General features: G+C 40.3%; 2 protein-coding genes across 2 annotated transcripts; both read right to left on the bottom strand.

Moving 5' to 3' along the window:
- Positions 1-59: 59 nt before the first annotated feature.
- On the bottom strand, positions 60-4,205 carry mrpl35 (mitochondrial ribosomal protein L35). Its single transcript, XM_072690432.1, has 4 exons — positions 4,150-4,205; positions 2,736-2,901; positions 2,066-2,210; positions 60-415 (listed from the first exon to the last, which is right to left on the bottom strand). The coding sequence occupies exons 1-4, from the start codon at positions 4,178-4,180 to the stop codon at positions 233-235; spliced, it is 525 nt and encodes a 174-aa protein (XP_072546533.1). The 5' UTR covers positions 4,181-4,205; the 3' UTR covers positions 60-232.
- Positions 4,206-9,166: 4,961 nt separating this feature from the next.
- LOC140564784 (uncharacterized) lies at positions 9,167-16,699 on the bottom strand. Its single transcript, XM_072690433.1, has 9 exons — positions 16,317-16,699; positions 13,998-14,165; positions 13,065-13,203; positions 12,882-12,970; positions 12,600-12,663; positions 11,973-12,061; positions 10,539-10,651; positions 10,140-10,296; positions 9,167-9,931 (listed from the first exon to the last, which is right to left on the bottom strand). The coding sequence occupies exons 1-9, from the start codon at positions 16,363-16,365 to the stop codon at positions 9,774-9,776; spliced, it is 1,026 nt and encodes a 341-aa protein (XP_072546534.1). The 5' UTR covers positions 16,366-16,699; the 3' UTR covers positions 9,167-9,773.
- Between the last annotated feature and the right edge of the window lie 189 nt (positions 16,700-16,888).

The raw sequence follows: 16,888 nt of genomic DNA on the forward strand, positions 1-16,888 counted from the left end.
ATGACTCGCCTGATTTCTTTTAAGCTCGAATATAAAAATGAACAGACATGAAGAACAACTGTTGTAGGTGCAAGTTTATTTCTGGAACTGCAGCTATTTACACTGATTATGAGGGATGCATATACTGTTACAGTGTGTGTGTTAACATCAATGGTCATTCTTGTACATTTTTACCAACAAGCATGTTCTATATATACTAGTAAAAGGCCAATATGCTAAGAGGGTTGTACATCTAGAGGTTGACTCTGTCATGGTATTTCTGGTATGGGTCATTGAGGTACCAGTTTCTTCTTTTCCAAAAGGATGAGGTCATTTTGTCTAGTTTTTTGCACTGAGTGTTATTGCAGAACACATGTTCCCTTAAACGCTTCTTCCTGACTGCCGACTTCTTCCAAAGCTTCTTCTTGTATCCAGCCTAAAAAAAACAGTCATGGCAAAAATAATAATAATAATGGAAAAAAAAAGCTTACACAGTCATACAGTCATACACAGTGTGTATGATATTCTGTGATGTTACCAGGGATATTCACAACAAAGGTTTCCCTCAGCTTTTACATTCCTTTATTAAAAGAAATTAACACAAAAGTGTTTACTTAAAGTAAAGGTGGCCTACCAATTAATAAAATAGGCAACTAAAAAAGGCTGACATCAGCTTAACACACTGTACTGTGTAAAATGCTGTGAGCAGAGATTCTGTTCTTGGATCACCTGTACAAAATGGTCTGTAAATGTGACATTTTTTTACTGAGATTACAAATGATTAATCATTTTCTTGTGATTTACAATGTAAAGTGCAAGCAGGTAAAGTCATGTGTAAAAATAAGGACACCCCCTGGAAAAAACATTGTATTTAACATTATTTAAACATCTGGATATTTGATAACACTGAAGAAATGTCTCCCCCCTCTCTGAAGGCCTCAGAAAGCTTTATGACTCTCACCATTGTGATTCCACTAAATTCAACAATCAAGAGCAAACCAGACAAAATGTCTGAGGTTTAAATAAGCCAGGTTCCTCCAAAATCCTCTCTAACCATGTTCTAATAATCTGCAGCTGATGTGCTGCACCAGATTCTAATTTTAGACTAATTTTTAAGTACTAATGAATTTGGGGGTGTCTGAACTTTACACACACAATAAACATGCAATTGAATTAAAAACATTTTTACAAATGACTTTTTCAGTTTAGTTAAATAAAGGTTTTCATGGGATACGAAACCATGTTGAGCAGAAAAGCAAATGTTTGGGTCTAAGGTGGCCTACACCAAAAGCAGTGTCAGTGTTTACATTAATGAAAGCTTCTGCTAGCAAACACAAAATAACAGTGAAAAGCAGGGACACTCCCTCTCCAAAACAGAATAAGTCTCACTGCCATCACAGCCAGATGTAGGGCTGGGCGATATGGTAAAAATACTGAATCACAATATTTAAATACTTTTTTTCGCGATACACCATATATGTACTCAGACTAAAAACATCAGTAACAACAGATCCTTAAAATCAACTATTTAGATACTCTGCTGTACTGAATACAGTGATTTTTATTCCACATCTGCTGCTCTTCATCTAATTAAACCAGTAATTACACTGTTTGTAATGAAACCTCAGTGTTTATTAAGCACTAACAGTATCCTCGATATATAAGAAAAGCATAGTGTATTACAATAAAAGAAAAAATTCACAATACGATAAAATATCTTCACATTGCCCAGCTCTAGCCAGATGTACTTATGAATTGTATCGTTTACAGGAGTGATTTGGATGTGCTGAAATGGAGTCTGTGATCCAGAATCAATCATGCCACATCAGTACCTACACTTACGCTTGTGTTGGCAACCAGTTCCTCACAGCAATATTCTAACATCTAGTGTAAACACCCTACGGAAGAGTGAAGGCCCAGAGGGACAGACTCCTCATTAATGCTTTGGATTTTTAGAAGAAATGTTGGGTAAGGAAGTGTCTAGTTTTTGGATACATGTTTGAAATATTTGTAATTTCTAGAGGCTCTAAATTTAGCAGCTACAGATCATCTAAAAAAACATTAAACTTGTGGAGTCCTGCCTTACCTTTCTCCTCACCCACAGGCCACAGTGCAATCTGAGGAACCTCTTCACCACAGACTTCACTGTCTTTCTCTTGCCTTTTTTTAAACTGTAGTATGTTAGGCTTCTACTGGGCTGCAGCATCAATGAAGGTATGAGGGGAGTAACACTGTAGATTAAGACAAAATAATGAATAAACCAGTTTGCAGGACTTAAATATGTGCTTAAATTTAAGTGCTACAATTTTAGACATAATTCCAGTTCATATTCTGAATTTTACATATACACTAATCCCATTATAAATATGTGTTCAATACTAGTCAATACTAGCATTGGCATCGACTGACGTACAATAATACAAATAAACAAAGTATCAGTCTTATGCAATACTTTGGGCACCCATTGATATATTTTCATATCCACTGCTTCCTGGTAAAGGTTTTGGTGGGTCAGGAATCATTATGTGCAACCTGGACAGTGCGCCAGCCTACTGCAGGGTCCCATATACACCCACAGCTAGTTTAGTGTAGAGGATTTATTCCTTCCTTTTTTATTTTACCAGGGGTACCCACATTTTTCCATAAGACTGTATATAAGCAAACAGTCCAGAATTCATGTATCAGTGCATTTCTGTCAATAATATGGTGTTCTGTGGAAAAACCTTAGAACTGGGACTTGTTTTTGAATAACTTACCGATTAAGCACATTGTGTTGCTGAGAGCAAGAACCTTCAATGGCAGGCAGGGATTTAAAGCCAGTGTGTCTCTGGACAAGGGTGGAGAACCGAGGAGACAGCTGGGTGACTCCAGCTGCTTGGTAAAGGCAGCTTCTTCCCAACACTGTCAGAGGCCTCAGCAGACCTGAGGAAGGCATACAGAAGTTGCTGTTATTGGATCACCCAGAAATGCAAACCTAAGTAAGGAGTTTACCAGAGGGGTTATTTTCCCCTAGTTCACCATCAACTGTTTAATATCTGGTCTAAACTATCCTGCACTTAATGGGTGTGATCAGCAGCACTGTGTTTGAGGCTTACTGTCTCTGTGTTTAGCTTGCTCCTTGATTACAAATGTATCTCTGTTTACCTTATTTTCCACTTTCTAGCACCATTTTTTATCTCTGTTAGATACTAACTGCTTTTAGACTGTGTTTAGAGTCTATATCCACAGGCTTATTTATAATCACTGAAAGTGGAGTAGCTGTTTTACCCCTGCAACTAAGTTTTGGTGCAAGTGCCCAAATCTACTACAAGAGGATCCTAGGATCCTGCTGTATTATGGCTGCTGCTGCCGCTGCCGCCAAGTGTATAAGGTGTGGCATGTTCAGTCTAGACCATCTATCCACCGCTAGGAATTATGATAGTGTCTGTGCTAAATGTCAGCTAGTTCGGTCTTTGGTGGTTAAAGCAGACCAGTTAGAGCTGCACATCCTGAGTTTATTACAGTATAGAGAGAGAGAGAGAGTCACGGATGGCGGCCCCGGATGCTTCAGGGAGAGCTAGCTTCACCTCGACCCCGGCGTTAGAGCCCTTACAGCGGCGCGAGTAGGTGACGTCTCGGCGGCATAGACGGAAAGCTAAGGTTAAGCTAATGCCCGCTGAGGAGCCTGTCCAAAGTACTCTGGTAATTAGAGACTCTACTGTTCGACACGTGAAAATAGCTTGTCTTTTAGGGGCTCCAGCAGTTACAGCTAGTGCTAGCTGTTCACAGGGAGCCAGAGCACCGGACATCAGTGGCAGCCTTAAGCGGCTAGCAAAATTATCCTTGCAAGCCACATTTGATATGCTCATCGGTTGTAATTTACAAGGCTCGAGGTGTTTTGCTTAAGTGACACACACACACACACACACACACACACACACACACACACACACACACACACACACACTGCAACTACAGCAGAACCCGACCTGGGTAAACTGCCGTTTCCTACAGCAACTGTCAGTAAGCGTGCTAGCTAAGCGATGGCCATGTTTAGAGAAGCCTACAGACACATGAGAACCTGGTCCAACAGCCTAACACTGCTCTTTAGCGTGTGAACTAAAAGCAGACTAAAGGAGAGAGCTGCAGATTTCTCCTATTATAAAAACATGCAGACTTTTATACAGCTACCTGAGAGACCTCTAGCCAAGGTGGCCGCCATCTTCGAGCTGCACGACGACCCTAAACTACGGTCCGCAGCTTGGACAAACAGAGCGGTGAGCGAAACGCCGCAAGGCTACACGAGGTCCAAGAAAACACGTGAGATCCAGTATAAATAATAATAAATAGTCATCCATCTCTGTGTTTTTGCCACGTATAAGGTGTCCAATCACATCCTTTATTTATCACGAACATTTTCAGATTGGCTATTTTTACTTAATCCTAGTTTTTGCTGCATACAGAAAAAGAAATCTTAATAGAAATGACATTAAAATGTAGAGTCTTATATTTGGAGTTTATCTAGAATTTACTACAGGGACGTCGCTAGGCTGCTTTAATGTTTTTAGGGGCTTCTCCTTACTCAGCATTTTCTCCAAATTCAAAGTACGTGCAGATAACAGGGAAATGTCCTGTGGGAGATGCTGTTGCTTCTGCTATATTTTAGCACTGCTTTCACACTGTGCTGCTGTGGGATTGGATCCACGTTTGAACTGAACTGTCCAAGGTAATTAATGTCCCAGATCCATTAATCAGACTAATGTATTTTAGTAATCTTCACCTGGGATGTAGTCACGTGTTTATTTCTTTACAGATGTTCTGATTTTAGTCGACACACGTTTTTACACGTCTGGTCTTTTTTTGGGACATTATTATATTAACATTTAATTCGAATTTGCACAAAGTAAAATCCTTCTGCTGTACAATCAGCTATACACATCAGTTCCTACACACCTGTGTTTCAGTGTATTTCCCGCACACAACAATTATGTTATATTTACAGGCATTAATGTCTATTTATAGACAGAGCTGTAAATGTAACCCCAGTCAATGAATCTCCCTCTCTGGGGATTAATATTATAGTGCATTAACTTAATTTTCATATCGTCGCTGTCAAAGAAAAAACTCGTATCTTCAAAAAGCAAGAGAAGAAAAAAAACGTCTTAACTTTCAATGGCATTAAAACATCTTTTTGAAGCACTGATGGCCCATTTATCACGATTTCTTTCACACCATGCCAGATTCACATTATGTCAGAAAGTGAAAATGGCAAAAATGGGGAATAGGATCGGATGTGAGGAATAAACGAGTTGCACATAAACCAAAGTTATGAAAAAAACTAACAAGCAGATTTGGATATAGGCGGAACTAGATAAGAAGTACTAGTACACCTAAAAGTACTTTTTTAATTGGATACAAGCAGAACCGAATCAACCATATTGGACAACATTAATATGTGATGGATTAACCTTTGTCCATATTTTTTAAGTTGTATTGAGTGAGCGTATATATAATGTTTTATATTATTAATATTTTATTAATATTGAATGGACTCCTGAGATGCAATCGCGTATTTGTTGTTTTGGTTTGCGTTTCGTGCGTATTTACGCGTTTTGTGCGTATTTACGCGTTTTGTGCGTATTTACGCGTTTCGTGCGTATTTACGCGTTTCGTGCGTATTTACGCGTTTTGTGCATATTTACGCGCACGGTGCGCGTTTTTTTTATACCTATGATAATTTTTTTTTTCGTCTCTTTGCTTTAGCTTAGAAATGGCTTACCATTCTCCTATAAACAGCTCTGTGTTCTCTGCTGGTTTATCCTCTTTAAACAATAAATGCAGTGTTCACAGGAGAAACCCACTCAAATCAAGAATATATATTTAGAGTCATTTACTGTTTAAACAGTGAATCTGACAGTGCACACATGTCTCCTTTCAGTCATATGCATTTTTGCTCACTTGGGTTGGTTTAACTAAGAGGTGTCATATTACTGAGAAGTTGTTTAACATCCAGATGTAAATATCAGAGAAAAAATGAAACTCTGATCTGTCGTCTTATTGAGCAAAAACAGTACAACTGGCCTTGCCATTTCAGTGCTCATATATTTGATATATCAGGATACCCCTACATATGAAAGCCATTTGTCATGTTTTGGACACTGGCTTGCTGGTCAACCAGCATCACAGTAGCACCATACCAGCATGAACCAGCTGATGTACGTTGCTTTTTGTGGATTTATTTTGAATAAATATTGTCTTAAACATATACTTTCCTAAACCAGCCTGTTCCTGTTACAGAACCATGCTTTCTGGTTTTGCTGGTGAGGTTTTGTGTTTACATGCTGTATCTCATTTACTATAAGCTCCACAAGTATCTTAAGAAATGTAATATTGCTTGTGCCAGTTGGTGTGCTGGCTGCTCTTAAATGTGCTGGCTGTATGAAGATGTTCCCGTTGATGTGCCGGATGGTGGGCCAGTTGGTTTGCCGTTTGTTTTAGGATGTGCTGGTTGGTGTGACATTGGTTTAAGGATGTGCCGGATGGTGTGCCGTTTGTTTTAGGATGTGCCGGATGGTGTGCCGTTTGTTTTAGGATGTGCTGGATGGTGTGCCGTTTGTTTTAGGATGTGTCGGTTGGTGTGCCGTTTGTTTTAGGATGTGCCGGATGGTGTGCCGTTTGTTTTAGGATGTGCTGGATGGTGTGCCGTTTGTTTTAGGATGTGCCGGATGGTGTGCCAGTTGGTGTGCCGTTTGTTTGCCGTTTATTTTATGATGTGTCGGTTGGTGTGCCATTTGTTTTAGGATGTGCCGGCTAGTGTACCAATTATCAATTTGACTGCTGTTTGTTTTAGGATGTGCCAGTTGGTGTGCTATTTGTTTTAAGATGTGCTGGTTGCTGTCCTGTTTGTTTTAGGATGTGCCGGTCGATGTGTAATTTGTTTTAAGATGTGCCGGTTGGTGTGCAGTCTGTTTTAGGATGTGTTGGTTGGTGTGCCATTTGTTTTAGGATGTGCCAGATGGTGTGATGTTTTTTTTAGGATGTGCCGGTTGGTGTGCCAGTTGGTGTGCCGGTTGGTGTGCCATTTATTTAAGGATGTGCTGGTTGGTGTGCCATTTGTTTTAGGATGTGCCAGATGGTGTGATGTTTTTTTTAGGATGTGCCGGTTGGTGTGCCAGTTGGTGTGCCGGTTGGTGTGCCATTTATTTAAGGATGTGCTGGTTGGTGTGCCATTTGTTTTAGGATGTGCCGGTTGGTGTGCGGTTTGTTTTAGGATATAAGGATATAAGGATATTTAGGATATAACAAACGGCCAGATGGTGTGCCGTTTTTTGTAAGGATGTTCTGATTGGTGTGCTGTTTGTTTTAGGATGTGCCGGTTGGTGTGCCGTTTTTTTAAGGATGTTCTGGTTGGTCTGTTGTTTGTTTTAGGATGTGCCGGTTGGTGTGCCATTTGTTTTAGGATGTGCGGGATAATGTGCCAGTTGGTGTGTCGGTTGGTGTGTCATTTTTTTTACGATGTGCCGCCTGGTGTGCGGTTTGTTTTAGAATGTGCCAGTTGGTGTGCCGTTTGTTTTAGGATGTGTCATTCGGTGTGCCGTTTGTTTTAGGATGTGCCGGTAGATGTGCTGTTTGTTTCAGGATGTGCCGGTTGGTGTGGCATTTGTTTTAGGATGTGCCGATTGGTGTGGCATTCGTTTTAGGATGTGCCGGTAGATGTGCCGTTTGTTTCAGGATGTGCCGGTCGATGCGCCGTTTGTTTTAGGATGTGCCACCAGGTGTGCCGTTTGTTTTAGGATGTGCCACCAGGTGTGCATTTTGTTTTAGGATGTGCGGATTGGTGTTAAGTTTTTTTAGGCTGTGCCGGTTGGTGTGCCATTTTTTTAGGCTGTGCCGGATGGTGTGCCGTTTGTTTTAGGATGTGCCGGATGGTGTGCCGTTTGTTTTTGGATGTGCCGCCTGGTGTGCCGTTTGTTTTAGGATGTGCCGTTCGGTGTGCCGTTTGTTTTAGGATGTGCCGGGTGGTGTGCCAGTTGCTGTGCCGTTTGTTTTAGGATGTGCCGCCTGGTGTGCCGTTTGTTTTAGGATGTGCCGTTCGGTGTGCCGTTTGTTTTAGGATGTGCCGGATGGCGTGCCAGTTGGTGTGCCACCTGGTGTGCTGTTTTTTTTAGGATGTGCCGGATGGTGAGCCAATTGGTGTGCCATTTGTTTGCCGTTTTTTTTTAGGATGTTTCGGTTGGTGTGCAATTTGTTTTAGGATGTGCCGTTTGGTGTGCAGTTTGCTTTTTGATGTGCCGGCTAGTGTACCAATTATCAATTTGACTGCTGTTTGTTTTAGGATGTGCCAGTTGGTGTGCTATTTGTTTTAAGATGTGTTGGTTGGTGTGCAGTTTGTTTTAAGGTTGTGTTGGTTGGTGTGCAGTTTGTTTTAGGATGTGTTGGTTGGTGTGCTGTTTGCTTTAGAATGTGCTGGTTGATGTGCCGGTTGGTGTGACTTTTTTTTAGAATGTGCCAGTTGGTGTGCCGTTTGTTTTAGGATGTGCCGGTTGGTGTGTCAGTTGGTGTGCCGGTTGGTGTGTCGTTTTTTAAGGATGTTCTGGTTGGTGTGCCGTTCGGTGTGCCGTTTGTCTTAGGATGTGCCACGCGGTGTGCCATTCGTTTTAGGATGTGCCGGGTGGTGTGTTGTTTGTTTTAGAATGTGCTGGTCGATGTGCTGTTTCTTTTAGGATGTGCCGGGTGGTGTGCTGTTTTTTTTTAGGATGTGCTGGGTGGTGTGCTGTTTGTTTTAGGGTTTGTCCGTTAGTGTACCATTTGTTTTAGAATATGACGGTTGGTGTGCCGTTTGTTTTAGAATGTCCTATTTAGTGTGCCAATTGCTATTTGACTGTGCCCACTAAAATTATATATAACATATATAAATAAATAAAAATGTATACATACTATTCTGGCAGCAGACCTAACCCTTTGTATTTGTATTTAACCCTAGCAGCATACACTTAGTGTGGAGCAGTCAAAGATGAGTTTGCATTATTTTTACACAAAACAATGAACATTTTCTTAAAAAAATAACAACTCAAATCTCAAATCCCACAGGGAACACCTAAAAAAATAGCTGGTGGGTTAATTTATACACAGAGACAAATACTGCAGTAATAACCAAGACACATCATACTGTGCATCTCAATTACAGTGGAATGAAAATCATGCACCGTTTTAAAGATGTGCAAAGCCTTTTATTCCAGCACCTGGAACTATCAAGTGTCCTTCTTTTGAAAAATGAAAAACAAGGAACAACACAAACTTATATAACACACAAAGTACCATTCGCAGTAGCACCACTGAATAAATACAATCTAGGGGCAACAAAGGCCAGCACATAATCAAAATCTTGACCAGAGTGTAATGTAAAGTCCAGTGCATTACGTAAACAATACTTAAAAAGAACAAAACACAAAATAACACTTACTTACTTTATAGTCAAGGTGTGCGATTTCATTTTTTTTCGTGGTCTGAGGGAGCTACTAAAAAAGAGGAAAAAATATCCTCTCCTAGGTGAATTGTTACTTTCATTCAATCAAAGTTTCGGAGCCACACAGCGCAGAACAGCAGAGTAAAATAGTTGATGAGATAGTTGAAAATGATTTGTCTGAGTAAACATTCAAAATCTGTACAGCTAAGAACATATATAACAATCTGAGAATGACCACAGCAGCCCACTGTCTTTCCACTGTCCATTTTCAGAGGAAGCCCTACTCTCCCACCCTTTAGCTTGCATTGGCTTGACAGATCCGGTTGTTTTAGTGTAGATGGATCATGTGTCACCACCCTGCATACACAGGCTCTGCATCACAGGGGACTCCATACAATCGGCCAGATGGTCGCTCCTTCCGCAAGAGGGGGGCACGAGAGAGAGACAGTTCACCGTCTGTATCCCTCTTACGTCGTAAAACCAGGAGGATGATAAAAAGGAGAGCCACTAAAAAAGATCAGAGAGAAAGACAGAGACAGGCAGAAGGCTTTTTAATATATTATCATTGGAACACAAAGACACAGACAGTATCACATCTAAAATTTCAAACCTGTTGGACTACTGGAACATCACTTAACATTAAGGGGTTCACAAACTTAATTTATTATAGTGAAGAGTTTTTTTTTTTATTGTAATAGTTTTCTTGTGTTTATACCTCCTCCTCCAATGACAAGCAGAGCTATGGTGACAGGAGCAAGTTCACACGTGTCCCCAGCCTTTCTGAAGAACGTCTCCATGCAGTAACCAGGTGCAGTGCTTCCCTCTGGGCAGAAAGCATCACTGGGGCACTGGATTGGATTCACATCTGGACTCTGAAAGAGGAAGGGGACAGATTTTAGATGAGCTAAATTTAGGTAATGCTTTATTCAATAAACTACATTAGCAACAGCAAGAGCAACGTCTTTGAAGGTGGTCTGGATGGTAGAGGTCAGGTCACTGTATGCAAAACTACCTGTGTGTTTCCAATGTGTATATATATATTTTTCTTCTTGGGTTAATGAAAGCAGGGTTATGTAGATGTGTGAGTGTTTGTGAGTAAATAACAATCACTCACGGGGCAGTAGTGGTTTTCAGGGCAGATGTCGCAGTTCTCCTGGCCCCAGCTGATCTGATAGAAGCCACTGCTGCAGATCTGACACACTGGTTGATGGGAGGACTTGTGCATACCTGCCCAAAATGTAAACACAGACAGTCAGACACCACATACATCATATGCATAGTACTTCACATTTTAATTTATGGCACGACTGCTGTTGAATGATAAATTAGCGCTGAAATATGTCAAATCTCACTGTATCTTTCTTATATACTAGAAAGAAACGTAATATAATATAATGAACATATGATATGCAGATTATAAGTCTGTTATCAAATCAGGCTGTTTACCTTCTTTTCTATTCTTCCTTCACAGCTGTGCAATACATTTACATTCCCTCATTTTTTGACAGCAATAGTTGCTGGGAATAATACTATTCTTAGTCTAGGAGTTGCCAGCCAAGGCAGTTTTGTTAAAAAAAAATGATAATGATAAAAGTTGATTTAAGTCTTCTTTACTAAGGACTTAGGGATAGAAAACAAGGGAGAGAAATCACAGAGCTGTGCGCACAGAACTGAATACAAAATGCCACTGAACCAAATCATAACTTTTGCAAGTTTTTTTAATTTCTAAAGAAAGAGAGATTACATTTTATAAGCTAACTAACATTTACACAAAGTGAAACCGTTGAATACATGTTTGTTTGGCTTTTATGTAGACTGTTAAATAACATTCCGCCTCAGGAGTTGTGTCCTCACTGTGTCGCTGCGTAACTAATAGACCATGACAAACTGGAAAGCAGAAAATACACAGATAACAGGCCATCTAATCAGTTCAGCTGGTGTGTACTGGATATGGACATATTCTATTAACATATACAAACTGTTATCAAACACTGAAATAAGGTAGAGATATTGTAACAAAGCTATTTCACTTCAAATGTGGAAAATAAACATGGCCATGCGTTCAGTAAACCAGCTAAAATAATATTTCATCAGATTCACGCCTTGAATGTACTTCTGCATTATCACTGCTGTCCAGGTGAACAGAAATCCAGTCAGACTCACTGTCTCCCTATCTGATAAACGGGAATCTTTTGAATGCTGTAGTATCAGTCTTGTTGGGCGTTCAACGTGCGTTTACCATTTAAAAGCATTCATGTAACAGATTTATGTCAGATTTCTGCGCCATTCTGATGTCTAGATAAACAGAAATCCCATTAGACTCACTGTCTCCTTATCTGATGAACAGCATGTCTGAACACTCTTTCTGAACACTCATTCATTGTAAAAAGGGACCAACCAAAAATATATATATTAGGACCTGACTGTGTCGCCTCACTACTGTCCATGAATCGTTGGACTTACAGCCTAGACCATTTGACTAAAAGCTCCAACATCTCCCACACTATGTAAGCAACATGCAATTGCACTGGTTGTAAACACAGGTTACCTGGCCGACAAGGAGTGCATTCTATAGCTCCATCCTGTAGAGCCTCAGAGCCCGCAGGACAGATTTGGCATTGGGCACAACTGGAGGAACTGTTAGACAGGAAAAGACAATTACATCACATGGCACTTTATGCAACACAGTGTCACTGATTATAATACTATTGAAGCCTTTAAGTCGTTGCAGCTTCTGCATCTTGTGACTGCCAAGAGTTAACAGAATTTTTTAGAGGAGAATAAATGAATTACGGCCTTTACTGCGCCTCAGGTTTAGATATTTAATATCCCGCAGTAAGAGGCATGTGATACTGCTCTGCAGTTAGAAAGAGCTTAAGGGTAAGAAGGGAGTATTATAATATAATCGAGCACTACAATAAGCAGTGTTACTGGTTCTGTAGCACTGCTGTCCAATACTGTTGCTTCAAATACAGAGAACAGAATATACATTACGGTGTGGAAGACCAGATTGTATTGTACAGCTTCCAAATACAAGACAGTTCTATGTTTATAAGTGTTATTACATTTTGAAGAAAATACAGTCTTCTTTTGTTTTGCTCCCCACAAAAGTGAATAGAGGCCTTCATGACTGTAAACAGTTGTCCACAAAATAGCAGCTCTGTGCACAACTTACTTGCAATATGTGCCCTCTGGACATGGGTTACAAAACGTGGCATTCTGTTCTGATGTATAAAAACCTGCAAAGAAACCCCAAACAAACAGTTTAATACTTTGTGATCTAGGTTAAACTGTCCAAGTTATTTTAATACTCTTGTTACTATGTCATTACGGGACAATATCCAAGCCTAAGCCTAGAATAAGTGGGTTTTACAGTGAAGCATCCACCCATAGTATTGCTGTGTAGTCCATTTTTGTCTAATTACATTAACTGAACAATAATATATCACATGACTACCTGGTGCACAGGTCCTACAGGAGAAGGAGCCAGTGTTGTTGTTGTATGAACCAGGAGAACATGCTTGGCACACAGGGCTGCCTGTGAAGCTGAGGGATGCAATAGAAACAGGTAAAACACTGATGAGGCGCTCAAACATCGAGCCACCAACACTGCTGATATACATGTAAAGTGTTAACCCACTTGGTGTAGAAGCCTGGTGAACAGGGCAGACAACTCTGCTGGCCCGCTAATGGCTGATAGAAGCCCTGAAAGCAGAGTAGACAGGCCCCAGGGAACATGCACAACCCCACCTCCGGACAACACGAACACAGCAAGGTTTCTGCCAGAGAAAGAGAAAGTAAAAGTGGCTGGGTTTATTTTTTTTACTCTATTATTATTATTATTATTATGAACAGTCTTCAGCCTTCAACTTGCATGTGCCGCTATTAGGGTTAAAGAGCGAGTTAACCTAAATAAAATTTTATCTGCAAACATTTACACACATACTGCATATTGCATTTTGTTACAACACTATTTAATTCCGATAAATTACGCTTTAGCTGTTCTAAAAGTGTGCAATATTGAGTCTACAAATCAGACTCAGACTTTAATTGATAATTAAATAGTGAGGATTTTCTCTTAGGGTAGGGTGGTGACCTTCCGAACGTTGGCACTCCAACTGGTGGCAGTGGAAAACTGACAAAATTCCTTTCTCCCTGCCTACTCCTTAATAAGCCCAGCCTCTGAACACTTATCAAGTGATAATGTGAATGTTTTGAATGAGCTGAGAGGGCACTGATATTAATGGTGGATGTACTCTTTAAAATGAATATTTTGCTGTTATACAGATTCTAACAGTCACCTATTTACAGGTAAATTATAGTTAACTTGAAGATTCCTCTGCAAAGGTTTACAGGAACATTTAGCCGGTAATATTCAGCTTAAGTAATCACTGTTTAACTTTACTTAATATACCCTTCACATGCACCAGATAAGCTATAATAGTTCTATAATTATTCTATAAATCATTATTACAAGGTCTTCCAATTATGATATTTATGTATTCTCACTTTTTGGGTGGTCGTGATGAGTTGAGTTAACACAAAATTCCCAATACAGCAATATGCTACTCACCATTGTCGTAGTAAGAGCCTGGAGCGCAAGCCTGGCAGGTGGACGTGTTGAGGGCAGAGCAACCAGGCGCAGTGGTGCTGAGCATGATGGGAGTTGTGGTGGTCACATTCTCACTGACTGTGCTGGCTGTCACTGCAGGGATGAGGGTGGTCTGGCTCCTCACCACTCCTACACACAAACACATACATATACAAATTGCACAAAATAGAAATACAGATACCCAGTTAATACCTTAGCAAAGACCATCTAACACAGGGTACACATGAAAACACACAGTTTTAAAAGTGGAATTTGACCAATATCAATAAATACTCCTGCATTTAACATTTTCATTCTACATTCTACACTTGGTACTGGAATTAAAACTTAAACCTTTGGTATTGTGATGACACTACACAATTCCACTAATGTCCTAATGTAATAAAGACTACTGATTTTACCCAGTAATGTCCATCAGGCATCATCTATACTGGAATAATTTACATTAATGTGATGTTGGGCTATTGTGTCTACAATTGATAAATTTTACTGCATTAGTAATCCTTAAGAAAGAAGTATTGTTTTTACCTGCTGATCCAGGTGGATTTAGTCCAAGTTTCTATATGTAATGAATGTTTATATATATATATATGAAAGACCATGAAAAAAATGGACATTGGCATCAGCCCACAGATCCTGTATCTGTGCATCCCTTCTTAAAATACTTAAAAGTAGGTTCCCCTTCTGGAAATGAGCTTTCTGTTTATGATTTAGCGTGTTCTGTTAGCTTCCCTTTGGTGTCCTTTTGAGAGATGAAAACATAAAAAGTCAGAGTGACTCAGTAAGCATGAGACTATTACTAATGTAAACTTAAACATCATCTGATTCCATGGATTTAGTCAGTAAATATTACATATAAATAATACTGAATTTTCCCAGCACCATCCAGCACGAACATGAGGTCTGCTGTTTGTGCTGATTTATTCAAAATCAAATAATTATTTCTGGGCACTTTTTCAGCACGGACAATATGTACTCAGATGCGTCTACGATCTGGTGATTCCAATGTTGGCCTACTTTTTTTTTTTTATTTACGGATTGAGTAGGCTAACACGGATCACTTTACATCTTGGAATAATAGAACAATATCGGCGTAGTGCCCAGTGTATTAGCTTGAGCAGAATTAAGGGTTTTTTCTTAATGCGCTGACCTAGAAACAATACCAGACACAGAAAAAATGGGTCTATTGACTTATTAAAGGACCATTGTCCAGACATAGACATGCTGACATGATATGAGGACGAATGGGAACATTAGTATGGTAACATGAGAACAGAACAGAGAAAATCTGGGTTGCTTTACTGTCGAGTGAAGTCAGCTGTAGTCCTGCTCAGCCAAACAAGGACATCTTGTGTGTTCTTAAGGGAATCGATGTCAAATTCATAAACACTACAGCAGAAACAATGATGCAAATGCAACTCTGTATTCATACTCTTTTGATGCTTGTTGGCCTATGCCGTAAATGACAGATGTGTGTTTTCTTAGGGTCAGCAGAGAGGGAAACAGAGTCTTTATTGTGAGAGTAATCACATTAAGCATGTGGTTGGCTGCTCTCCTGAGTAACAGACACCCACTTCAGATATGCAGTAATTCTGAGAGGCTGGTCATATGACTCCATCAGCCTCCAAAGATGCTAAGCGTGAGGGAAGTGGGCCATTCCTCGGTTTTCCCCCTCTTAATAGATTTCCCCACATGTAATGGAAACGTTTAGTATGAATTAAGACTTAAATTTCCATTAGTTTCCAATAAAACTAATGGAAATACTTCAGCTGCTTCTGTTTTTAGTTTAGTTTAGATTAGTACAACGCAGCAATAATATCAGATCTGTTATTAATGACCATGAACATTACAAAAGTGGGACAAAAGTTTTTCCAGCTTGAGAAAACGTTTTGATAAATGTTTCCCTGCACCTGGCTCTGTTCGTTAGATAGAGGACGGATGGAGAGATCTGACTGAATAAGCAAATTAAAAAAGGGCGACAATCAGTAAACCACAGTGGCGAGATACTTCATCTTTTAGCATAGCTCACTATATCTCTCTCTCTCTCTCTCTCTCTCTCTCACTCACACACACACACACACACACACACACACACACACACACCTACACATACATATATATATATATATATACACATAACGAGAGAAAACAGCTGGGCAAGTCTCAGCTGATAGCCTGCGAGGTTGAGGGCAACCTCAAGAGGTAGGTAGACACGCTACCTCAGGTAGGAGCGATTCTCACCACACACACAGCGACGCACAGACAGACGCACAGACTTACCGAACAACCAAGCAACGACCACAACAGCCGGGACTCCCCACTGTGCCATGTTTCGGCGATCCCTTAAGAAAAGTCAAACCATCTGGTTTTATCGAACTAAATTCATGACTGAGCCTTTAAACCCGGCCAAAAGTGTAAACATCAGCCGAAAGTTGCTCGGGGATATTCACTCATTCCATCGGTCGATGGTTCAACAATGTCATATGACAAAAGACTAATCATGTGATTTAGTTCCCTGAGAAAAAGCGCAGCAAAGGCTAGTTCTTCACACACAAGGCAGCGAGTTGTCTAAGAAAAGCGAAACCAATCTCCATGAAACGACTTCCACGACGAAGACGGTGCGAACAGAAGGTTTCCGAGGTGGGGATGAGGGTTTGAACTGGAACAGGGTTCAACTAAAAGGTACAAGCAAACTTTCGAATGGAACGAGAAGGACCGCCCACATCGTGTATAAACCCCACCCCTCAGTACAAGCCACGCCCCTCACATGACCGGCTCAGACAGAGGCGGGCCAACATTCATATCGACGGAGTTGATGGATGAAGAAGGTGGAGAGCCATTACTTGAACAAC

The sequence above is a fragment of the Salminus brasiliensis genome, chromosome 10 (genome assembly GCF_030463535.1).
Source record: "Salminus brasiliensis chromosome 10, fSalBra1.hap2, whole genome shotgun sequence".
Taxonomy (NCBI): domain Eukaryota; kingdom Metazoa; phylum Chordata; class Actinopteri; order Characiformes; family Bryconidae; genus Salminus; species Salminus brasiliensis.

Coding starts and splice junctions, on each gene's coding strand:
- mrpl35 (XM_072690432.1), bottom strand. CDS start 4,180: ATGGCGGCCACCTTGGCTAGAGGTCTCTCAG. Junction 2,902..4,149: donor CTTGGCTAGAGGTCTCTCAG/GTAGCTGTATAA, acceptor TGCCTTCCTCAG/GTCTGCTGAGGCCTCTGACA. Junction 2,211..2,735: donor CAACACAATGTGCTTAATCG/GTAAGTTATTCA, acceptor CTTAATCTACAG/TGTTACTCCCCTCATACCTT.
- LOC140564784 (XM_072690433.1), bottom strand. CDS start 16,365: ATGGCACAGTGGGGAGTCCCGGCTGTTGTGGTCGTTGCTTGGTTGTTC. Junction 10,652..11,972: donor ATGCACTCCTTGTCGGCCAG/GTAACCTGTGTT, acceptor CATTTTGGGCAG/GTATGCACAAGTCCTCCCAT. Junction 10,297..10,538: donor CTGAAAACCACTACTGCCCC/GTGAGTGATTGT, acceptor TTCCTCTTTCAG/AGTCCAGATGTGAATCCAAT.